The 26,192-nt window shown below is 38.5% G+C and overlaps 1 protein-coding gene across 2 annotated transcripts; it reads right to left on the reverse strand.

Annotated features, from left to right (window-relative positions):
• Window positions 1-5,759: 5,759 nt before the first annotated feature.
• LOC117832604 (inactive all-trans-retinol 13,14-reductase-like) lies at window positions 5,760-24,934 on the reverse strand. 2 transcript variants are annotated; one of them, XM_034711802.1, is made up of 16 exons: window positions 24,888-24,934; window positions 24,743-24,793; window positions 24,376-24,442; window positions 23,361-23,485; window positions 22,160-22,365; window positions 19,734-19,916; window positions 18,093-18,231; window positions 11,180-11,282; window positions 10,142-10,337; window positions 9,862-10,059; window positions 9,648-9,767; window positions 8,756-8,894; window positions 8,459-8,568; window positions 7,649-7,815; window positions 6,332-6,491; window positions 5,760-6,238 (listed from the first exon to the last, which is right to left on the reverse strand). In XM_034711802.1, the coding sequence occupies exons 5-16, from the start codon at window positions 22,323-22,325 to the stop codon at window positions 6,087-6,089; spliced, it is 1,833 nt and encodes a 610-aa protein (XP_034567693.1). In that variant the 5' UTR covers window positions 22,326-22,365; window positions 23,361-23,485; window positions 24,376-24,442; window positions 24,743-24,793; window positions 24,888-24,934; the 3' UTR covers window positions 5,760-6,086. The 2 variants fall into 2 exon arrangements, with proteins under 2 accessions (XP_034567693.1, XP_034567692.1); XM_034711801.1 differs by lacking the exon at window positions 23,361-23,485.
• Between the last annotated feature and the right edge of the window lie 1,258 nt (window positions 24,935-26,192).

Genomic DNA, 26,192 nt, shown 5'->3' on the forward strand with positions numbered 1-26,192 from the left:
CACAGTGACATTAATCTTCCCTGGTTCAGAGCCACAGGGCTAATGGGATCCCCTCGGCCACCGTTCCTAACAAGGGGGGATGGATTGCTGGCTGTGCATATTACAGAGAAAGAGTGAGAAAAACAACTTATAAATATGAATAAACTGTAAAATTGGGAGAACTGTAACGTGTACTGTCGCAGACATAATTCTGGTGGCATGTTTATTCAGGTAAATTGTTTGAGGGCATAGATTCACAAGCATGGCTTTGTGTACCTGGATTGGTATGTGTTATGGGGGGGCACATTGGGGTGGCTGTGGGAATTTAGTCACATGCGTTAGCCTGCTTTCGTTCTCTCTCCCTCTCTCCCAGTCTGCTTAATTGGCCTGTTTCCTGTGATATGCTCGATAGTTCCAGACAATGAATCTGTGTGTAAATACATGTGTGAGTGACTTAAAGTCAGTGTGTGTGTGCATGTGTGTGTGTGTGTGTGTCTTTGCTCATGCTTCAACTTGCCCAAAGATATCTTCTTGCACAGAGCTTGATGTCTATCCTGAATTCTCATGGCCAAAAATTCATGCCCCACAAACCAAAGCAATTCAGATGGAAAGCCGCATATGCATGATGGAATATGATACATAACATAGCTTAAATTGATTATCACTTTGAATACAACTCTACTTTTATTTTTCACAACCGAGTAACAGTTGCAATTACTACCATCATGTCAAGTAAATATGACAAGTCTTCACAAACCAACTACAATGCAGAGTTTGAACATGGGAACACCACTACAAAGCCTTCTGGAGCAGATTCTAGGAGATGGTACTTATTGAAAATATGGTAGCTTGCTCCCTTTAGGTTGTTTGTGAATTGCTTTTCTGAGTGCACGCAGATACAAACACTGGCTGACCCTAATATATAAGGCTCTTTTAGGCTTGATTGTGTGCTTTATTGCAGAGAAAAATCAGTTCCTATGCTTTGCGTTCTGGCTCTACTCTTGTTTTATCTGTTCCTCGGGTAAGGACTGAATTTGGAAAAAGAGCTTTCAGCTTGCTGCCCCCATGGCATGGAATGCTCTACAGACTAAACTGAAACTCTCTCAACTTGTTACACTTGGAGCCTTCCGTTCTATCCTGAGGGACAGACAGCATGAGAGCACTGAACAGTGCCTGTGTTTTAAACCTTAAATTATTGTTTGTTGTTTTGTTACAGCTTCTGCACCTCTTATTCCTATTGTAAAACACTATGCATCTATAAATTGTGTGTTTTAACTTGTACTGTCATTTTTGTGTAACTGTTTTGATGACATTTGGTGCTGAATTGTTGGCCAGGTCACCTTGTGAAAGAGATCCTGATCTCAATGGGTTTTTATCAGGTTTAATAATTGTCTCTACAACAATTATGGTGATAAATGTGTAATTACTATGTGCGTTTGTATTCGTATAATCCAAGTTATAATTACTTTTACTATCATAGTTTTGATGATGGTGGTGATAATTATTATCATCATCAGCTGTAGTAGTTGTAGTAATAGTAGCAGTAGTAGTTTGACTATTACCAAGTAAATTATATGAAATAAATGAACAAATCTCCTAATTGTGTCATAGTGGTAGAGTAGGTTGGCTGTCAACCAGAAGGCTGGGGGTTCAATCCTGGGTCCTGATGTCCACATGCCCAAGTCAGACACTTAATCCCAAACTGCTCCTGGTGGCTATGACAGTATGTGTGAATGGGGTTAGTCAGTACTGATGGGCACTTTAAATGGTCCCCCTGCTGGCAGTGTATGAATAAGGTGTGAGTGGATGAATGTGACATGTATTGTAGAAACCACTAAATAAACAAAGTTCATTTTCCAATGTTAATACTTTTTCTGTTATCTATATAAATCAGTGTTGGTTCATTAGATTAATGTATTCTTTATTCATTATTTTTAATGCTCTATAATCGTTATTTTTTCTCTTTGCCTTTTCAACAATACAAAAATATAATACTGTACAGATGATGATGGTGACTATTGTGGCTAACAGTATCATTATTATTATGCCTTTCATTGCATGACCCACTTGTTCGCTTCATGTATACCAGTGACCATTTGGAAAATACATTAAATATTCAGCAGTTTAGTAATTGCACTCTCTTCTTTCTTGTAGACCCATTTTGTGATTTAAGCTGATCATACAGCTGGATATGTTCATAAAATCCTACCTGGTGCACCTTTACAGTGCATAAGCAGCTGTTAAGGAGCCTTGTAAAAGATAATAAAAAATTCCTAACCTCACACACACTGTACACAAACTTGATGTATGAATGGAAGTCATTAACACTTCAGTTTCTCTCTCTGTTGACGACATATAGTTTCACTTTCTGCCAAATGATAGAAACTATATATGATACACTATTAATTTAAGAAAGTAAAATTGAATTGTCTTGTTTTTCAGATGATGCTGACACTGATACCTTACTGTTTAAAATGATAACACATTCAACCCTTTTTTTTAGTGTTGCATGAAAATTGTGAAAAAAGAGACATTTACCACTTTGTAAATCTACTCTGTTATGATATTGTCATGCATTTGCATGTCTGTCTGTACAATCACCTGGAATGTATATCCCATCTCCACAAAGTCTGTGGTACGTCTTTTCTTGTTAGCATAAACATTTTTATATGCTATAAAGTATATAGGATTCATTTTGTTCTGCTATGACATTTTATAGGAGATAAGGGCCAAAGCGGTGGGAAGAGCAGAAAACAACCACCTGGAATAAAAACTGTTTCCATATTTTATTTTGCAGGGTTAATTGGTCACTCTAAATTGCCCGTGTGAGTGTGTGCATGAGCGGTTGTCTCTTTCCATGTTCGCCCTATGATGGGTTGGCACCTGTCCAGGGTGTACCCTGCCTTCCACCCGAAGTCAGCTAGGATAGGCTCCAGCCCCCCAGTGACCCGAACGGGATAAGCGGTCAAGATAATGGATGGATGGACATTTTATTTTGTTTTTCATCTTTAACTGTGGTATCGTTGACTATGTCTGTCCTTGGAAAGAAAATACTATACTACTGTTTATCAGAACCAGATCAAGGACTGGGAAAAAATCAAAAAGGTGTATTTAAGAATGTAATTGTAGGTTTTTAACACTCAATGAGGGAAGGGTAAATGCACATTTAATGTTTAGGTCTATTTTTTACACCCTATCTTAGAGTGTTTTCACACAGCATGAAAGTTAAATAGTCATTCCAATGTCTGTTCCCCAAAACTAGGTATGAACACTAAATTATCAAAAACAGTGTAAGAGAAATGTTTATACTATTGAGTTAAATCTGTAGTATAATATAAATGGAAGCACTGAAAGTAAACCAAGGCATAATCAACAAGAATAATCTATGTCCTAAAACGACTCAATGAACATAAATGATAAATAAACAACATGAAATATTTCTTCAACCTGACACCCTACAATAAAGCAACTAGAGCTTATGTGCTATGAACTATATATGTGCTACTAGAACTATGCCACAGCATCAGCTGAGAAGATTGTAGCTGAGGCATGTTTTGCTGTCTTTTCAGGTGGCTTGATTCCTGGAGGTCAGAGGTCAGGACACACCACACACCTGTCTCCGGGCTGAACCTACAGGCAGCTGTGGGCAAAGGTTAAATAGGTCAACTATTGTCAAGCTAACCTGATATAACCTGATGGTAAAGGGGGGTTTCAAGACATGCCTTTAGATGAAATTGGAAATAAGTTGTAGAGCTGTAAATTATTTTTCTCTCTGAGTAGATGAGACGACAGTCATCTGATTGAACTTCCTGTCTTTACACTATTAAAACAGCCTGAAAAGAACATCACTAAAGGTTTTCGGAAACATTTTTAATATGACACATTCTACAGACTGCATGACTGATATATCAAATACTTTCTTCCCCCCAACCCCTTCATCACTTACTTTAACTCTGCCTGTCCCATTAAAGTTACTAACCATAGACCTTTCTGGAGTCCCTGAGCTCCATTGTCTCGTAGATTCCTCTGAGCTGCCGTAGACGTCCTCCTGCTGCGGACGATCTGGACTCCAGCTGATACGGACGTGCTGGACTCCAGCGGCAACAGCTTCTACGACTCGTCTCATCACTATCACTTCTCTCTCTTTTACTCCCCTCTATCTGTCTTTCCAGACCCAACTCAGTCGAGGCATGATGGCTGTCTAACATGAGTCTGATTCTGCCTGAGGTTCTGCCTGTTAAAAGGAAGTTTTTCCTCACCACTGTAACTAGCTAAATACTGCGATGTGCAATGCTCATGATGGATTAAGGTGGGGTCAGACTGAGTCTTACCCTGTCTTGGTGTTGGGTCTCTGTTCATAATTTGACATAGTGTGGTCTAGACCTCCTATGTTTGTAAAAGCGTCTTGAGATAACGTTTGTTGTGATTTGGCGCTATACAAATAAAGATTGATTGATTGATTGATTGATTGATTGATTAAACTGATTTTACAAGGATGTGAAACAGAGCTTGTTCACTTTGCCCTAAGGGGAATATTGAAAGATACCTTTTTCACACAAAGACTCCCATTCATAATGCTCCCGGGCAAAGTTACAGTGTAACTATGTCAATTTTTAAAACTGATCAAACATTACAACTTGAGTGGTAATTTCCCTGCCCTCTACCTAATGCCCACTGACACTGGTGGGGCATCTGACCGGATTATAATGATAATAATTGTTGATTCACAGCAACAGGCATCGGAAGATACACGATACATACAATCAGTGGGATTTGTGAAGGAGGGGGCAGGTTGATGGTCACTTTTGCTTGGCTGCTGCTACATTCTGCTGCACTACTATGTTCGTTCGTTCCTTCGTTCGTTCGTTCGTTCCCTCATTCAATCAATCAATCAATCAATCAATCAATCAATCAATCAATCAATCAATCAATGTAAAGCAGGTCTAAACCATACTCTATGTTAAATTTTAACAAAGACCCAACATCAAGACAGGATAAGATCCAATCCCTTCTTAATGACAGGAGATAGAATCCCAGCGTGTCAGTGTGCCAGTTCCCCCGGCAGTCTGGCAGCATAACAAAGAGCTGGTCCAAGCCTGAGCCAGCTCTAACTATAAGCTTTATCAAAAAGGAAAGTTTTAGCCTAATCTTAAAGGTAGAGATGGTGTCTGCCTCCCGGACCCTGACTGGTAGATGATTCCAAAGGAGAGGTGACTGATAACTGTAGGCTCTACCTCTTATACTACATAATGTTCCTTCTATGTGATCCAGCAGTTTCTGTTTGGTAAGAAATGTGTTATTTTGTACATGGACTTCAGTTAAAATAAAAAACTCTGAAAAAGAGACCCTGCTTGTCAGATGACATAATTTTACCGCCACACTTCACACATTCATTACTGCTGGTTTCTCTTTCCTGTAGAGGTTCACCACCATCAAGACCATACAATTCTGAAAACTATTTCCGACTAAGATTGAATACAAAACTGATTCCTTTCTTGCATGCATTTCATATTCCAGAAATATTTTGTCATTTTTCCCATTATCACTTTATCTCTCAGTATAAATTCAATGTACAAATTAAAAGAAAGGAATCTGGGTACCGCTCTGCCACTGCTGAATAAAACAGTCTTTGATTTGTAAATTATTAACCTAAAAACATTCCATAATATCCACCACAAATATGCAAATTCAATACCTCTTATGGGTTAATTTATCTTTTTTGTTAATGTGATGTAATTTAATGCAAAAAAAAAGACAAGAAAAATCAAATTTTAAAAAATCATATTTACTTGATTCTGATTGGTCAGTACTTCATAGCAACATGCTGCAGCACATTTTTTTTTCGCTCCAAAATTTTGCACATTTTTCATCAACTAACTTAGGGTTGAGTCACTCTATTTCGCTCAATTCCTTCTCCTTCCTTTCTTCCAAACTTAAATCAGTAGCACTTTCTTTTATTTCCCTGTGGTCCTCTACTAACCTCGACACCTTCTTTTCTCTGGAAACATAAAACATTTCTGTTCTAACTTAACTTAATAAAGATGCAACAAAAGATCATAGTTATGGAGTTTACATGTAAAAGGTGCATGTAAACAGGATGTTTACAGCTACCAGATCATCTTAGATTTGCTCTGTTTGTGTTTGAGGCGCATTTTCAGGGCCAGAAGGTCAATGTACAGAATCTGATCGAGTACAGCAGAAGCACAGAGTAGTCCACCATGCAGAGCCCCCGCCATACCATTGCAGAATACGTCCTGACCTGCACGCAAAAAAAAACAAAACAAAAGAAACATTTAGTAGGTGTGTCAGTTTTTGTAAAATTCAGCTGACATGTGATCATTAGTAAGGTCACCTGTCAGGTAAAGTCCATCAATGGGTGTCTGTGCTCGTGTCCTGGCAACTGTTTCAGGGGTGAAACGCTCCAAGTTGTGTTCAGCCCCATACATCTCTCCTTTGGGAGCACCCAAGTAATGGACATTAGTTAGAGGAGTGGCTGCATCAACCATCACCACCTGAAAGGACACATTTGTACAGTGTTTTTATCACCAATAAAAGAGAATTTGAATGACTTCAACAAATGAAGGTCTAATAACATCAATGTTTTTGAAAGGTAATGTGAGTAAATACAATTATGTAGTGTTTGAATCAGGCAGAAGAGAATAAAATAACATGATCAGTATACCTTATACTGAAAAAGTATATATATATATATATATAGTTTAGCCCCACATGATCAAGGGATATGTCTTAAAAAAACAAAAAAGTAAACGTAACAGATATGTACCAAGGGTCAAAACCCATCTTAAGGTTTGAGAGCAGAAAAACTAATTGAAATTATACTGTCACATTTAAATGCATAGAGATCGTCTGTTGATATTCACACTCAGATTAACTGTTATCCATGAAGCAACTACAAAAAGTATTCAAATAAATAATCTGACCCAGTTTTGACTCTAAAGCCTAATTTCTACCCAAAAAGATGAATACATTTTTTGGCATCTCAATATTGTTAAATTTTGATTTTAACATGAACAACAGACAGTGAAACCTAACCCAATGAATTAAGCTCATCTAAAGCTGAAATTACTGATTTGAGCTGTGGTTTACACATTGTTTGTGGTGGCTTTCATGAGGAAAGGTGTTAGTTTTGCTTCTCCTTCCAACATATGTAGCACAGAGGGCTTCAAAGAGTGTTTCCAAGGGACCCAAAGAACTATCATATGTTAACCTACTTTGTCTCAAAACTATTACGAGTTACTAGATTAATGAGATCTAAAATAGACAGATTTCGTTTTAGGTAAGAAAATAATAGAAATGTATTTTTTTGTAAATTTTGTAAGAAGGTTGTTACAACAGTTTACTGCATCTATGCCAGCCTGATTGTAAAGGACTGACAGTGTAAATTACCCTCCGACAGTATACATTAGAAGCTTTGACTTAAATGGACTTAATGAATTCTTTCAGCTATATAAAAAAAAAGCATATGTGTAGAATCGTGTTCTAAGTTCTAATTTTAAAACTCTTTGCCAAACTTGATTTTGGTGAGGGTAAATCCACACTTAAGCCATGCTTGCTAGCTGTCAGCAGAATAACAAAATTGCTAAAATGTGTCTGTTTAGCAGTAAATAGACAAGCACATATTTATCCATACTCAAACATTGACAAACACCTTGTCTCGCAACTGAGGGAAGATTACAAGTGCCCAGTCCAGAAGCTCCTGTGCCATACTGTTTTTCAGACTTGTGTAGTCCTGTCCTCTCTTGCCAAGCTTTGTCCCCTCCCATTGTTCAAACCACTCATAGCGAGCCATGGTTAGCAATGTCATACAGGACTTACCTGCAAACAGATAAAGAGAAATAAGGAGAAAATAGGGTTAAATGGGTCAAATGTTCCAGTTTAATAACTTAAAATTGATTTATATACCAAGAATTTGAACTTTTTTTCCAGAATCATATGCATTTTAAAATCACATTAGTTTGAAAGATGAAACAGGAATAACAGATGCAAGAGGAGTTTCCTGATAAGGGGGATTTGATCGATATTTGACCCGAGAGAAGATGCAATGGGGAGGGAGGGGGTGAGTAGTTTTAGCTGGATAAAACTGGATTCATTCGGCTGAGTTAGTGTTTTGAGGTCTGAACCCATGGACATATTTGGAGTTTCTAGAGGGTGTATTTTTAGTTTCTGGATCAAATTCTCTCTGGATATGGTTGGATTTTATTGATGCGATGATCAGATGTTCTGTGTTCCACCAATAATAACAACATAGGAGAATTTTACAAGTTGTAAACAAGTAGTGTTCTGTGTCAAATCCACTGTGTGCTCCAAGGCTGACTTAGTTTATTCCAATTTGTCTTTGGTCTTTGCTTGGAATTAATCTTTCCCGCATCTGACTTCAACTGTCTCCAGAGATGTTTTAAGTAATTTGATCGAGTTTTGATTGATAAGTCAGATCTAACTGTTATATAATGCGAGTTACCTGGATGCCTGATGTTGGATGTAGGATCTTTAGCAGATGGAAAGGTGATGAACATCATGGGAATGTTGCCCAATACATCTTCTCTGCTCAGTGAAGAGTAACGCTCCATTCTTTGCATATCATTTTGTGAAACACAATAACAAATAAATAGTTAGCAAGTGACAAATGGATGCAAAATCAAAGTAGTACAAAATAATATAAGTTGATCATAGTAATAATATTTTTGAATGTGTATTCACCTAACTTAAATCTAGTTAACATAATTATTTAAGATAAAAGATAGTAAAAAAAACCTACAGAACATCCAAATCGTTGTCTTTATACATCCAGAAGTTGGTGGAAACAATTCCTAGCTCCTCTTTGGTTCCATCCAGACCAACAAAGACCAGGAAAGAACCCATACCATGTCGCATCATACCCAGCAGTGACTTGACCTCTAAAGGCACAGAAGAACATTTTTCAGAACAAAAAACAGCAAAGGTGAAAAAAAATGCAGTGCATGTAGCTGTTCACAAGCGACTTCTCAAACTGTACATATCTGAATATACAATTTAAGAGACTACACATAGTCGAATTGTACTAAACATTTGTATTTCTGCTGCCCAAGCTTTCTCTTAGTTGAGATTTAGAAAGAGAGAAATAGAAAATGTGTGATATGGTACTTCATTTTATTTTTATATACTTTGCCAGTAGAAACCATACCACCATCAAACACAAGTTAACACCACAATTTCTGAAGAAACACACATTTAATTGGGGACCCATTTAGTTTTCCAGCACTCCCTATGACAGGGGTTCCCAAACTTTTCATCCCGCGGCAGCGACCCCCAAAATACAAGTGCCAAAGACTTGCGACCCCCCCTGTCCCTCAAAGTGTTTTAATGTGGCTTCATTTAGCTGGTCTGCAGAAAATGAACCTACATATATGAGAATGTCCTCTCGGTATCTTTTTGCCAGATGACTGTAATATAGTCATCTGGCAAAAAGAATGGCAGAAAACTCATCCCATTTTCTATTTTCAAGGTTCTATTTCAAGGTTAGCTACTATTTTCTTCGATATTTTTTACTACAATGGGTTAAATATACTATTTTAGATCACTTAAAAGAAAAAAAAACATTGTAGAAGACATCTCACAACCCCCCATTTGTTTCTTGCATCCCCCACTTGGGAAGCCTTGCCCTATGATACCTGGTTTGTCCTGGACTTGCTGAGGCAGAAATTTCTGGAAGGTGTTGAAGATTCCTGCATTGGAAATTACAACAGGGGCACGGACCTCAATCTCTTCTTGTCCTTTACGCACTGTCACACCTTACACACAAACATAAATTGATAATTCTAATTTGAAATTGGAGCACACATAGAAATACATTAAAATGTTCCATATTTGTACAAATTTTCTCACCATAGACCTTCCCTTGCTGGTTGAGCAAAACGCGTTGCACAGGGGCCCTGACCAGCACAGCTCCCCCTGCCTGCTGAATGACAGGGATTATGTGGAATGCAAATTCACTGGCGCCCCCTCGTGGGTAGTATGCACCACGTTTGTAGTGGTGAAGAAGGAGGGCATTGATGAGAAAGCTTGACTCTTTGGGTGGGACACCTAAAATTAAACAATACAAATGACTGAAGAGGTAATACAGAATGTTTGACAGACAGTACACACACATTTGTGTTTCCATTACCATAGAACAGGTAGGCAGACAGTGCCTGCAAATCCTTGTTGTTTGTCAGGCGGGACATTATTTCTGAGTGGTTGGTTTCTGCTAGGCGGAATATAGATGATATGCGATGTAACAAGCCTGTTCGGACCAGAAAGTTAACCAGCCAATATGGTAGCATTTTCAAGGTGGCGATAAGGGGAGTCCGCCTTGAGGCAAGCTGTAAGAGAAGGACATACTGTACTTGCAGGTTGTACAATTAAAATTAAGCAAAACACTTTAATAACAAAAACATTTTAATGGGAGATGTAGTTGATTTTTTTTTTGCCTGTAAGGCAGATACAAGAATAGGAAGCAACTACATGCCATTGCTAATGATGTTTCAAATTTAATCATATGCAGCAAAGGTAGTGATTATACCTGCAACTAAGAACCACAAATATACACTTACCCTGTCAATTTGGGATTTAAAAAACCTTGAATTCTGGTACTATGTCAATGACACACATCACTGTCAAGATCCATTTTTACTGTGTTTGTCTGTTTCTCTACATATGAGGTGCAATGTGAGTCGTGAGGCCAAATAAATTAGAGGGAGAATGACTCATAAAAGAACCTATGGAGCAAGATGAAGAAGATGTAGGCTACATGACTTTGGACAAAGGTGTCTGCTACATGAAATTGTAACATTGTAGCACTGATGAATTTGTCAGAAGTATGCTATGTAAGTCAAGTTCTCATTTGAATACGAGACCGCAATTGGCTCTTCATAAGATAAGATAAGATACTCCTTTATTCATCCCGCAACGGGGAAATTCACGGAGTTACAGCAGCAAACAAGAGGGTGTACAGTACAAGAATTCCAACAAGCATATATATATATATATATATATATATGTATATAATAAAAATACTGACCATAGAACAAACATTGCCACATAAATAAGGTTAGATCAGACATTTTAAAGGACATAAAGAGATCTTAAACTCTGCCTCCCTTTTCGCTAATCTCCATTCTCGTCTTCTATTCCATCATGATAATACATCATCCCTCCCATTTACCTTCATCAATCTCATTAACTCATCAATTGATTCCTCTTCTCCTGGGAACTGCTTCTTCAGGCTAGCTGCCATCTCAGTCTTCCCAGCATGGATGTGATACTCCCTGTGAAGAGAGAGGTGTAGATATATAATTGAATGTGAAATTTACAATCAATTTATTTGTCACCAGATTCATAATCCTGTGTAGATACCATTGAAAGGGTGGAATTCTCAACCTTGTAGGTGCTTTTGCAAATACAAAATAATACAAAATAATAAATCAACATAATAATCATGATCATCATTATCATCATCATCATCATAATAATCATTGACAGGGTTTGTCTGTTAATTTACAACTTTCCTAACTTGTATTAACTGACTAATATTGGGCTTAAAGTGCCATGCACAGCAAATAGAGAAAAATGAATGTTAAAGAGAGATATATAATTGATAATAATAACAATTCATAGGTGGAAATCATAGGGGTGAATTCTTATTTTAATGTTCAGAGTTTTATCTAATTTAGTCCTAAGCTCAAATAAAATAGTCATTGTAGATGACTTTAATATTCATGTCGACGTTGATAATGACAGCCTCAGCATTGCGTTCATGTCCCTGATGGACTCAATTGGCTTCTCGCAAGTTGTAAAGACACCCACTCACCATTTCAATCACACCCTTGATCTTGTTCTGACTTATGGCCTTGAAATTGAGGACTTTAGTCTTCCAACAGAATCCACTTCAATCAGATCACTTTTGAGAAACTTTTGATTTCCTCCTATTAGGTTCTACTCAAGGCAATAAAAACGTGATAACCAGAAACTTGTCTGATAGTGCTGTAGCTAAGTTCAAAGAGGCTATCCCTGTTGCTTTAAATTCAGTATTTTGTCCAACCTTAGCTGAAAGCTTGTATGCTAGCTCCAGTCCCTCTCAGCTCGATCAGTTTGTAAATGATACTACAGGTTCTCTGCAGGTTACCCTAGACCTAATCGCTCCCCTTAAACAGAAGACTATTAGACGACAGAGGCTAGCTCCGTGGTTTAATGCCCAACCCCTGAATTGAAACAAACTTCTAGAAAACTATAGAAAGATAGTCTTAATAAATATAGGAAGGCCCTGCAGCATGCTCGAGCTACCTTCTACTCCTCTCTAATAGAAGAGAATAAAAACAACCCTAGGTTCCTCTTCAGCACTGTAGCCAGGCTGACAGACAGTCATAGCTCCACTGAGCCGTGTATTCCTTTAGCCCTCAGCAGCGATTACTTTATGAGCTTCTTTAATGATAACATTTTAAAGATTAGAGATCAAATTAGTAACCTCATACCCATGTAGTACACTTTACTAACAGCGAGATCATGGAAATGGCTCTATAGCCAGATGTATGCCTAGACCGTTTTCACCCATTGACCTTCCTTAAATGGTTTCAACAGTTCCTTCAGCGAAAACCATCAACCTGTCTCTGAGACCCAATCCCAACTAGGCTGCTGAAAGAAGACATTCCATTAGTTAGCAGTTCTTTACTCAGTATGATCAATATGTCTTTACTGACAGGCTATGTGCCTCAATCATTTAAAGTAGCTGCAATTAAAGCTGGAGTAGGACATGTTATTTTGATACATTTTTCTCAATCACGAGCAAAAAGCGATGTATACATCGATAGGGAGTAATACACAAAGTGATCTAACACTGAGATGAGAAATCTCAGTTGTCTGTCAGCAGCTAGACTGCCATAAATTCGTCCAATCATTCATTCGCCACCGAGCGCAATGATTGGCTGACCGACCGGATGACCTGTGACCTGCCGAAAGACACACCTCCTGTTTACAGGAGTGCGCGTGACCTGACTAAGATCGTCATCAACAGGCTGTTCACTAACGCAGAACATCTGATAAACATGTCAGAGAGAGAGAAACCAACGATTTAGCTCAAGTTCTGCCGCTAAACAGAGCAAGAAGAGGAAGACTGTGATGGAAAGGAGACGACTTAAAAACACTGGATGAAGATACAAACACGAGTCAATATTCGGGCTGCATTTCTGCGACGGCTGAAGGATTTGAAGGGTCTCTAAAGCGACGCCATGGTTGCTGATTTTCTACTGGACAGGTAATCATGTCATTTCATTTGTCTTTGTGTTCATGGTTTAGTTCATCTATGAGACAGCTAGCGATCACTTCGGCTAATGCTAGCGGCCGGCTAACGGCTTGTAGCTCTGTTTATAGAGACCTGTATACAGTCCGTTAGCTTGTAGCTCTGTTTATAGAGACCTGTATACAGTCTGTTAGCTTGTAGCTCTGTTTATAGAGACCTGTATACCGTCTGTTATCTGGTAGCTCTTCGGTTGCTCTTTATCAGCATGAATGGGGTGTTGTACTAAGTCTAAATGCCGTCTTGTCTGTGTTTTCATAGCTACGAGAAGGAAACATCGACGTCCACACCGTTAAAACACGGGACGCAGAGGCCTCCACCCCAGCTGTTTCATGTGTTCGGAGTCCCCCTCTGACCGCTGAGTGTCAGGCCCGATAAGAACTCCATGAACATGAACGTTGCTTTGACCACTGCTTGCGTGGAGGTATAAATACTGCTCTCTTTTTTTATTATGAGCTATTTTTGATTTACGTACGCAGAAGGGTTTTTTTAATGTCCGCACAAAAAAAAATCCAAACCATTCTCTTTCACTTCAGGTGATCTGCATTCTAAATCGCAATCTGAGACCACACCATACAGACTAAAGCATATGTGTCAAACTCAAGGCCCGCGGGCCATGTCCGGCCCGCGGTGGCATTTTCTTTGGCCCGCGAGATGATACCAAATTATTTATTGAACTGGCCCGACGGTATTTTGCAAGCACCACTAAAACTACAAGGCCCACAATGCACTGCATGTCAATCGAGGGCCCGCACGCGATAGCCGTGACCCGACTCCGCTCATCATCAGCCTTATGAAGCTGACCTGCAGTCAACTTTCAGCTATCCCTCTCCCCCAAAAATGACTAAACGAAAGGTGGACTTTGAAAACGGGGGTTCAAGACAGGTGGGAGGCAGAGTATGCATGTGCGTAACAGAGGAACTTTTGGGATTAAGATCAATGCATGGCACAACTACGGGGAAAGATCTCTATGAAGAGGTATCCAGATTTGTAAATGAAATGAGGCTGCCTTTGGATAAACGTGTGGGACTGACGACGGATGGAGCGCCCGCGAAGTGCAGGCACAAGAGTGGATTAGTGGGCAGAATCCGGGAGAAGATGCGGGAGGAAAACAGCGCAGGTGAGCTTACAGTTTATTACTTATCGCTGTGTGGCAAAGCCTTGAGCAGTCCCTCCAGGAAGTTGCGATTTCGCGATCGCAACTATCAACGCAAATTCAACCAATCAGCGCGATTTTTTCGCGGCCTAGCAATTTTATACAATCACCGCAACTTTCCCGCAACTTTGACCAATTACCTTAATCTCAGCCCCTGTACGTCATCGGTTTTGTCATCAATTTCACTCCCTAGGAACATAAACATAAGTCCTCACCAAGGTTATTATAGTTAACGAAAACTAACGAAATAACGAAAACGAGAGGTGAAAAAACATTTTCGTTAACTGAAATAAAAATAAAAACGAGGCTTCACAAAAAAAACGAAAACTAACTGAAACTGTATTGTGAGTTTACAAAACTAACTAAAATAAACTAAAATGATAGAGAACATGTCTTTAGTTTTCGTCTTAAACTCAGTATTTTGAGTGGATATGTAATAAAGTCAGAGATTGATCGGATGGACGTCTCTGCTTTCTGCTCTCTGCATCTGCGCGGGAGCGCGCCAAACGGAGCCTGCAGCTGACGGCCGCGCGCACTCACAGCGAGGCAGAACTGCAGGAGGATTAGAGACGAACTCTCTCGCTCCGACTACCTGCCCTGTTTATAACCGTTCCTGTGTGAATGCCCAACAAGTAAGTATAATGAGACGGAGAACTGACTTTTCCTGTCCATAGGCATTCACGTGTGTTAAAACTCCCAAAAGAGAAAATAGACGCCATGAGGGCATGCGTCATCTCATATTATGAATCACCCATATGATCCTGTTCTGTTCATTTATCATTATAAGTGTTAATGGTTCATTGGTGGCAGTGGTATTAGAATGATATGATTATTAGTATACTTGTAGTGGTAGCATCTGAATAATTATCTCTGTATCAATGATTATTGTTTATTGCTGATTTTATTGTTAAGGATGTATCAGTGAGTCACCATATTATTTAACACTATAGAGGGTCAGTAATGCTAGCTTAAGTGTCCATATTGTGACCATCACCCTTATGTTTGTGTATTTATTTGATGTGTTTCCGACCACACTCATACCTATTCCTCTGTGGCCTCATTGGGTCTGCTGTACTGTTGTGCTGTAAGGAGAATATTCACTAAACGGTTAAAGCTCCCTCCTGTCTCCTGTCCAGTGTGTTCTGACCGACACCCCAGGGAGAGTACTATCTTTCAGAGTATCTACCAGTATTCCCTATTTTTAGGATATGAATTTTTTGTTTGTTTTCTGCCAGTTTCACTTCAGTTGGCTCATTCGCACAAGCAGGCACACGTCCACACTTTGCCTGCAGAGCGTTAATGGCAGCAAAAGTCAGGAGAAAGCGGCAGAGCCCTATTTGGGATTACTTTGAATATGACTGTCTCTGATAGGAGTAAGTGCCTTGCAATGGAAGGTGATAAAATATGTGGACCATTTCTCAAGGGGGAAAATCCCACTAATCTTAAAGTCCATTTGAAAAGCTCACACAAGACGGCTAACCTAGCATACCTTGTCAAGGCAAGAGAGAGCGCCCAGCCCCCTCCCCCTAAAACAGAAGCTAACCCCCGGCCAGGCACACAGGCAAAAAAGACTAAAACTAATACTGAAACTAATAAAAACTAAACTAAAACTAAGCATTTTCAAAAATAGAAACTAAACTAAACTAGCAAACCCGCTTCAAAAACTAATTAAAACTAAACTGAAATTGAAAACAAAAAGTCAAAACGAAATAAAAATAAAAACTAATGAAAAATGCAAAACTATAATAACCTTGGTCCTCACTTGATCGGCACTTTTCAACAACAAAACACGCACAGAGAACGGGTGAAAAGAGAGGACAGCAGGCAGGACAAGTGACCATGACAACGTTGTTATTTATAGATTGAGGGGCTCAGTGTTCGCTTGGTCTCTACCTGCAGTGTGCTTTATGAACCAGCTCTCCTCACCTCCATGCATCTGTCTCATCTTCATTGATGATTTTTACCCCCTGTGTGCGTTAGTGACAAAGACACAACCGGGGAAGTCTGTTTACTGTTTGAGGTTTGACGTAGTTGCCGCTCTCACCGTAAAAAGCTCTGCATCTACAGCTTGATTTAATCCAGTTTGGTGAAACATCAGACACCTTTAGTAAGTTTTGATCAACTCCTAGTCATCAAAGATGCAGATTAATTTCAGAGTGCGTGAACTGCCTGTCAAGTGCCTCTGTCACTGCGAGGTACATTCAGGGACCGTCGTAAATGTGCAATACAGCCCTTTCATGGCATTTTTCTGTGAATCAAGAGAATCAAAATACAGTCAGTGGCCACATCAAGAATGTTTTCTAAAAACATCTGTAATTTAGCGTATTTACTTGCCCCTGAGATGTTATTGGGGGGAAAAAAGCAAAAAATAAAAATCGCAACTTTCACCGCAATTTTTTCAAAAAGCTGTCGCAAATTCAGGCTTTTTGGGCCGCAACAATCACAAAAAAATCCCGCGAAATCCTGGAGGGACTGCTTGAGAATGGAACATGTGATGAGCACCATAACATGAGCAGTTAACTTCATCAGACCCAAAGGTTTAAATCAGCGCCAGTTCAAGTCTTTTCTGGAGGAGTTGGGTTCAGAATATGGTGACTTGCCCCATCACACAGAGGTGCGATGGCTAAGCCAAGGAAAAGTGCTGAAAAGGTGTTTCAAGTTGCGTGAGGAGATCTGTCAATTCATGGAGAGCAAAGGGAAAGACACAACAGAGCTCCGTGATACAAAGTTTCTGTGTGAAGTGGCGTTTCTGTGTGACATCACGAGCCATCTCAATCGATCTCAATGCGCTCAACCTGCAGCTTCAGGGGTGGGGCCGTGGGATCACAGACGCTGCAGTGAGGGCTTTTAAAACCAAGCAGCGCCTGTGGGACACGCAGATGCTGCAAGAAAACTTGAGCCATTTTCCGTGCTGCCAGACTACCTGTGTGAACAACTGTTCTCTTTGATGAAGTTAAACAAAATATCTCACAGGAGTCGTCTTACTGATGAACACCTTCACAGCTCAGAGCCTGACCCCAAACATTGATGAACTTGCATCCAAGATGAGATGCCGAGTATCTGGCTTAGACTAGTGTGCATCACAGAGCAGCAGACTGAACTAAAATATGTTTCCTTTTTGCACTTTTTCTCACTACCACAGGGTATTTTTGAGCAATAAGAAATGAATGCAACATATTTTTAATTTTTTAAATGTCTATAGGCAAAAACTTAAGCTTTGCTAGTTCAATGTTCAATAAGTGCAATAAGTTAATTTCAATAAATTTTGCAATAAACATTAAACCAGTCCGGCCCCTGACTTGCTCCGAATTTTTTATTTTGGCCCTCAGTGTATTTGAGTTTGACACCCCTGAGCTAGACTGTTCACAGTCAGTGAGAGTGGTGGAAGGTTGCTTGCACAAGCCTTTAGTTATTAACTGTACTTTTCAGTATTCAGTATAGTTAAAAAGAAGAAACCAGCATTTCCTCTAGGTACATTCAGTACCAGTTTGTTGCACTTTTTTTTTTGAAGGAACACTTTTAAATTCCAACTTTGGTGCCCCCTCAGGAATAACTTTTGAGAAAGTTACACGTTTGTTGGTCCCAAACAAGCAAGATATCCGCCCTTGTAATGATTGTTAGATGCTTTACCTGCGTTGGTCGAGCTGACCCAGAATCAGTGTGTCAAAGTGCTGCTCCAGTCGTGTGAACTGCAACTGTCCATCTGTGATCTGATCAAGGGCAACCTTCAGCAAGCTGTTCTCATGGAGCTGGCCCAGGTAATGGATACCTAGTGGTATTAGGAGAGTTGTGAAACAAAATTAAACATGTAAATTGTAACATATAGCAGATTTGTTGGGGTCATGAGCATTTTTAATCATTCTCAGGAATATATATATTTTTTTTTTGAATAAAAATTAAATAGGAGATACAGGGTTTAGAGAAGAATCTACACAAGTAGTGTTATGTTGAATGTCTTTTTGCTGACATTCTTGACTGATTTTTTGTTATGGAATTCTAAAATTAATGTAAAATAAAAGTGGCCATTTTAATAAGCACTATTTATATGTATTTTGAAATATTACCTGTTTGCCAGCTTTTAACTAGAAATGTTATGTATCGTCACTATCAGGGAGAAACCTTGTATCTCCAAAACATCTACTTTCCACGAAGTAAAAAGATAACTCTTTGTTTTTTACATAACTAAACACAGCATTAGATTCAACCACAGACTCTTTAAATATGTTTCATCTGTTAAATCTTAGAAAGCCTACTGACACACATAAAGGGGATCGATAGCATTGATTAATGTAAAAAAAATTCAAATGATAAAATACGGAGATACAAGGTTTCTGCCTGACAGCAACATTGTTACTTAGGTTACATTTAATGACCATCTATATTGATGGTCATTAACTTGGTCAGTTTATTTAAGAAATAATAATTTTACTGTAATGAAACAATAAAATGGTAAATCATAATGTTTAGTAATATAATGCTATAACTGAAGTTACTCTGTCATTACTTAAGTCATTAGTTTATAAGTTGTATCTTGTATGATAGGTGGTAACTGACCATAAAGATCTTATTTTGACTACATTAGTTGACAATGTATTAACAGCCTATTGTTGCAAACATTATTTCATTCTGTAAATATTTTAAAATAAAAAATACAAATTGTCGGTACATTTATAAATATTACATAAAGAGATGAACCTGATATGTGCTGTAAAAGATATACATTGTTGGTTTTAATACTTTGTCAAATGGTTTATAAACACTTTGTAAAGGATCCATAAGTACACTTTACATTGCTAGTTAATACTTTGTCAGTAGTTAATAATAGATCAGTTACCCATCTGTTACCATTACTTCAATGATATTATACAGTTGCAATGGATGTTTAAAGTTCTTAAAAATGGTTAATTAACAATAAATGAAGCATTTATAAACTTTTGTGAATGTAATTATAAACTTGCATCCAGAGCATATATTTTTTTTGTAAAAGGTGGCAATATGCTTTTAAAGACTGATATACATCTGCAACAAATGTTCTCAATAGTCATTGTAGTTTTGAAAGATCAAAATATAATAAGGACAATGATGGAGCCTTTATTAGCAGTCCTTAGTTTAGTAACAAATACAAGTATGTTATGTCAGTTTCTGTAATAATACTTTAAGGTCTAAATGCACAGAATTAATTCATTTAATTCAACAGTGTAATGTTCCATATGGACGAAAATTTGACACCCAAATGTTCGTGAATATTGATGTGTTAATTTTCCTTCTTACCAACATCAAACTCAAATCCTTTATTCTCGAAGGTGTGTGTACAGCCCCCAGCCTGATCATGTTGCTCCAGAACAACAACCCTTTTACCAGCTTTGGACAAAAGGGCTGCTGCAGTCAAACCTCCTATCCCGCTTCCAATAACCACAGCATCCAAAGCAGGGGGAACACTGTCTATTCGAAATCCTACAGGAGATAACACATTACTCTGTTACGTCAAATTTTTCTTATTCATGCATCCCTCTGGTGAACAGTAGTAAGGCTGGTCATGAGAGTATTTTCATTACAACTTGATAGTCTGAAAATTTGAAGAGTAAAAACAAACATAAGCAACATGACTGTGACTATTGTATAATAAGTAAAAGAGGCAAATAAGTCCCTTCTTGTACTTAACTGCAATGCATCAAACAATTCTTGCAGCCATTTTTAAAATCATAATTAGTAATAATTTGCAGGGTTACCATAATGCTGTCACTGCCTGAAAAACTGAAACTGGGTTTCAAGGCGAAAGAAGATGGCCATCTAAACCCAGAGGGTCTTCCCCTACCAGTAGATCAGCATGTAACCCACACCAGTTTAGGGCATTGTTCACTAATTAACTTTGTTTAGTCAGTCAGCTTACTTTTTTCCGTAATGAAATACATCACAAACAGAGCTTGATTGTTTCTTTTTGTTTTGTTTATTTTCCTTGTGGGACAATTTCATATTTACTCTTAATGCTGAGAAAAGAAAAAAACAACAACTGCATAGCCAACAAGCAGCAACAAAAGGAGAGAGAGGCCTAATAGTTACTTTCCTCTATGACAGTAATCTCACCTGTTACCATCCATTACCAGAATACACCCACACCTACTCCTCTGTTGGCTCTGATGCTCAGCAAATAAACAGAATATAAAAAGGAGGGCAACAGTGTCAAGGGATAAGATAAAAGGGCAAAAGGAAGCAGAGAGGTCTCTAGGAGTTACAGGCTAAAAGAGTTATGTGTCAACATGGACACTGCAAAATATTCAATCTGATCACTGATATGCTTTGGCAGCAGGGGGTGCTGTAGCTTAAATTTTTAGCAGTTCCCTCCATAGTGCAGCAAAAGGCAAAAGGAAGAGGTGGCTGGCAATGCCTTGCCTGGCGTCTCCTGAAACATAGGCAGTTTTTGGAACGGCCTACTATACAAGCAGTACGTACAGATTTGGCCAAAATTCAGTACATAGTAAGTAGTATGTGAACAAGAGCTATATCTGCAGTATGCCAAAACACCCCGGATGTCTACTGATTCGGGAAAATTTCACAGTACGCATTAGACCAGTCTGCCTTGCGTACCATTTCCCATAATGCACAGCGCTTGTTCTGCTTTTTCTTTTCTCTTGATTTTTTGATGGAGGGAACTCTGTATGTGCTGAGAAAATTATTAAATTCCATATAAACCACTTTCTAACTTTTTAAATCAGAAGTGGATGCTAAAGAAGCCGTTTCTCCATCTTCTTGTGTTTACTTCCGCTTTCCGAAACCAGAAATTCAGTGACGTCTGGCCCAGCGTACTGCAACACAGATCAATCAGAACAGTCATACTACATACAAATTCAAATGCAGTATGTAGTAGGCAGTACCTACTACATTAGTAGGTAGTATGTAGCAGGCCATAATTTCTCTTGTTGCCCCACCCATTGCACATATCCACCCATGCAAACTTGAGGGTTTTTCTAACTATCTCACTGGAAGTAGTCGTTTTGAGGGTTAAACAGTATCCACTGTTCAGATTGGAATGAGTTCAAAGCTCTGTGTGTGTTATGAAGACACTAAGGTAACTTCTGACCAAGATGAGAAAGGGCTGCCAACAACAATTAGATGGGTAGCCTTCAAATGATGTATGGACATATGTGGTAGCTATAGTGGATGAATACCTGTTACAAAATCTTGGGCAAGATTACATTTTGACCAGATGGTTGCACTAAAGGAAAAGTCAAACAATCTTCAATCCATTGAACAGTAGCTGGAATAATTCACCCCCAATCAGTTATGTTGCCCTTCTGGTGGAACAGTCAGGGGAGTTAGCAGATCTCCAAAAATGATTAGATTTAATCCTGGACTGTGAGTGCTGATGGACAAACTGCTGAAATCTCAAAAGCCACTGGAGGTATTGCAAGCAATGTTAAACTTTAGCCTTCAAGAAATAGGGCAGCTCATTGTAAGCCTCTGTCCCTTGTTTCCACCTTATTCCAATATTAGTTCCACTTAAACTCTAACAGTTATCATTTCAAGGTTACACTTAAGTAACAAAAACTTGTGATAAGTCAATTTTTAGGTAAAGACAAATAGTTCAAAACTTGAAATTTGATTTTGAAGGAAAAAAAAAAAAAAAAAAAAAAAAAAAAAAAAAAAAAAAGCTCTAGTAGAGGTAACCCAATTTTTTAGACAGTACAGGAACCTCTTACCTCTCTTCAGTCTGTCATCCCTCTCTCTGCTGTCAGTGACCAAAGGTCCTGGTGGCCTCAGGCACTTTTCGCTGAAGACCTTGTAGCGTTTCCCAGTGATCAGAAAGAAGGTGACAACTGCCACCAGCAATGTGCAGCTCAGTAAACCTAGTAGCCACCACCACATAGTCTTCCTACAATACAGCACTGACAGCAGAGAAAATGGCCTAACAGAAGAAAAAGAAACCAAATGCAGATAAAAATGAGGAAGATTGCGAGAGTATTCCAATATGAGAAAAGAGGGGGAGATGATTGAAAGACGAAATGAAAAGTGGAGTGAGAGGAAAGATGAGGATATCTTCTGAAATTGCTTTCCTTTTAAAAAGGAACACTACGCAAGAGGAGGTGATGACTTAAGTAATGGGAGGAGAGATGAAAAAGGAAGGAGGACGCTAGTTAAAATAAAAGGGAGCACATCAGTAGACTTATAACACATGACATTTTGGTAATTCCAACTCCACACAAAGCAGATAACACGTTTTCCACACTAAAGACATGTGACTGGCAGAGAAGAGAGAGCTGGCTGTTTGTAACTACCAGGCTTCTTTCAGAATGGTCTTCATGTCAAACAGATGTTTTGTTTATTACTTAAATGTCTTCGGGTTACTATCTTTCATAGAAATATTACTGTAGCTGACATTATCTTGGTTCCTCTGCATAATTCCAAACAAAGAGGCTTCAGAGATGAGAGGTTCTTTTTGGGGCCGTGGGATTTCATGGTAAATGGGCTGAGGCACATGAATTTGTCAAAGTTTGGGATTTCTACGACTGGGCTTTCCAGAAGCCGTTTGTGAACATTTAAAAAAATGACAAATTTATTTCAAAACTCTTATAATCAGACTTGTCTCTAGAGAATTTTCTTTGCTAAGACAACCCAGCTAACCCAGTGATATGAGGCAGGTCTTTAATGTTGGAAAAGGCCAAAATAGAAGAAGAAATGAAAAAACAATTAAAATGAAATAAAATAACTAAAATAATGTATTTCTTACTCATTATAAATTTAATATTTTCAAAACATTAAATCGTTGCTTAAACAAAGTGCATGACTAACAGTATCAAGACAATATGCTTCAGAATTTTTTTTAATTTTTAGATCAAAATACTAGTTAGGTCTTTTAAAAATACATTATTTTGTATTAAAAGCTGAAGGAAATATACATACCATAGAACATTCAATGCACCACTTATGTACTCATGGAGCAGATGACAACAGTCACAGTTTGGCCTGTCTCAGACAAACAGCTTTTAGATTTCTTCTTTAAAACCAAACAGATTTACATTTAATGCCTAGAAGTGAAAGTCAAGGAAAGGTGCAGGTAAGGTCAGTGAACTAGCTGGACATACACAGAAGGCACATACACAATGATCTTGGCCATATTTAATCATCAAGTCAGAGCTACTCAGAAGGCAAAGGCCATTCTTGGAGTCCTTCACCACCCTAATCAGACAGGGTTTAAACTTTTGCCAACAGGGAGGAGGTCAAATTATACTAGGAGGGCCAAATCAAACCAATATCTCAGATCATTTGTTCCATCAGCTGTCGTGTTCTTCAGAAAGTTGTAGGATTGTTGCCATTGCACAAATACTGTTGATAGTATGTTTGTGGGGACTTCTGTTGCAAGCTTAATTGCCCCTTGGGGATAGAGATTTTCCAATCCAATCCAATTACATTTCATTTAATTATTATTCAATCACAATATACTTATCCTACAAATCATACTTGTTATACTTCATCACTAAGACAGGTTTTACTGAAACGGAGTGGCATTCTTTTTTCAAGTGTGTGTGACAAGGTGGAGGGGGGTGGCACTAAGGGGTTTGCCGTATGATGAAGAAACAAAAATGCAACTGATCCGACAACGCCACCTGGGGAATTTCACCCCAGGAAATATACAAACACCTTAATAAATAAAAAGGCAACACAGGTTCAACAACTGAATCAAGACAGAGCAGTGGTTCAAAAGGAAACAATAAAAATGTATTGAAAATTTAAAATGGGAGTATTTGTGAAGAGAAGGGGGTTGGTTATTGCAGTAAGGAGGTTGTTTATTTTATCTTAAAAAGACACTTCCAGTCCAAGGTGATTTAAAATTAGCAAAATGGGAGGGGGAAGTGCAACTTACCCACCACTCAAACACAGCAAACAGGTGCAAACTATTGTGTCCTGGTGCGCTTACCACTACAAACTGTGCAGGGAACCACCTAGGAGGTCCTAGCCTCCACCAGCAGCCGACAACCACCTCACTACAGGGGAAATAAAAGGTATTCAATCAAGAAAAGCAAATAAATCAGTTGGTTCGGTTAAATGTACAACAACATGGCAAATACATTAAAAACAGACAAAACAATCAATAAAACAGCAGAAACAGCAGCTGACAAAAGGTCCATTAACTGGCTTCACGATAACAATGACACAAAGGAGACAGCTACCAAAGAGGCCTCAAGCAAAGGACCAACGGGACAACAGACACTAAATACAAGAGATAAAATGGATCTTTTAAAATATTTCCACAACTGAGCAATTAATCTTTGAACAAAACAAACCTTATCAAACCAGACACCATTTCATCTGATGGCGGAGAGGCAGACAGGGGGCTATTCCAGGACAAAATGAAACTTTGTTAGCTTTAAGTAAATGCAAAATTACTTAAAAACAAGCATGGAATAATCAATTTGGTTTTTAACCTACCTCAGTACAAGGAGCATGTGGCAACCAGCAGGCAAACCAGACAGAAATGCAGCCATGTTGCCACAGGTGCTATATATATGGTTCACCTGATTAAGTGGCTGGACCAGGGGAGGAGTTTACCTACCTTTGAGAGAAGTAGCTCCGCCCCCTCCTCCGCCTACAGCTGGGAAGAGAGGCTGCGTTATACCTGCGTCCCCTTTGGAGGAACATGTTTACCCTGTACCTAACATCCAGACTCTCTCTTAACTTCTAAATGATGAGGAGAAACAGTCACATTATGCGCTGCTTACTTTGTTCTAAAAGGTGGAAATCTTGAGCTTCAACATAGAACAAATAAATCTTAAAATGTGTCATGGTGAGTTATCAGTTAGGTAAGCTAAGGATCATACTGGTTAATATTAAATCTTAAAAGCATGTTATCAGTAAGGTAAGCTAAGGATCATACTGGTTAACATTAAATCTTAAAAGCATGTTAGAAATGTTGGAAAGTAATCTAAACTAATTTATAAGAGATAATGATAAAACAGCTGCTTCTGAAGCTCAACAGTCACCTCAGAGAGATTCTTCAGGACTGAGTTCATGGCCTTTTTAAACACTTCCAAGTTGTTTTAGCACTTTCAAGTTATGTTTTTAAGTAAGATGTACTGAAAATAAGTTAAAGGTTAAAAAAAGAAAGTTTGGAAGGCATAGATATATTTTTATTGTAATGTTGTATTGATGGAGTATTGATGTTCTGCAGTTCTGATGACATCTCTGACACAGTTTGAAGTTTCAGCTTGTTTTAAAAAATGAAAGCGGGTACATTAGTTTCTGCACAGTGCAGCTTCTCTTTCTTTAATGTTTGAAAGTAAACCATGCCTAACAGCATTCATTTTGGCATTTTCCTATTTATGTCACTTTAAGGCAGTGTGCACTTCACATTGTTATTAGTGTTTCCAATACAATACAATTTTATACATGATACTACTCACAAGTTACTCACTACTTGAGCAGTTTTTTTTAGGTACTTATTTACTCTTACTCAAGTACTTATTTCTACGAATACTCTTACTTCTACTTGAGTAACATCACTGTAAAGTAACAGTACTTTTACTTGAGTACTGTTTCTGTTTACTCTACCCACCTCTGCTTTTAGCCAATAGTTCTGTATCATGGGGCATTCCCAAAGTAGATGAAGAAGAGTTGCAACATTTCCAACAACCAGCATCCCTGAGCTTAATCCTAAACAATTTGGAGGGGGTCCAATAATATCGGTTGAGAATCTTAAATTGAATTAGTCTTATTTTGATGTCTCTCGAAATCCTT

This window comes from Notolabrus celidotus, chromosome 20 (genome assembly GCF_009762535.1).
Source record: "Notolabrus celidotus isolate fNotCel1 chromosome 20, fNotCel1.pri, whole genome shotgun sequence".
Classification (NCBI taxonomy): Eukaryota; Metazoa; Chordata; class Actinopteri; order Labriformes; family Labridae; genus Notolabrus; species Notolabrus celidotus.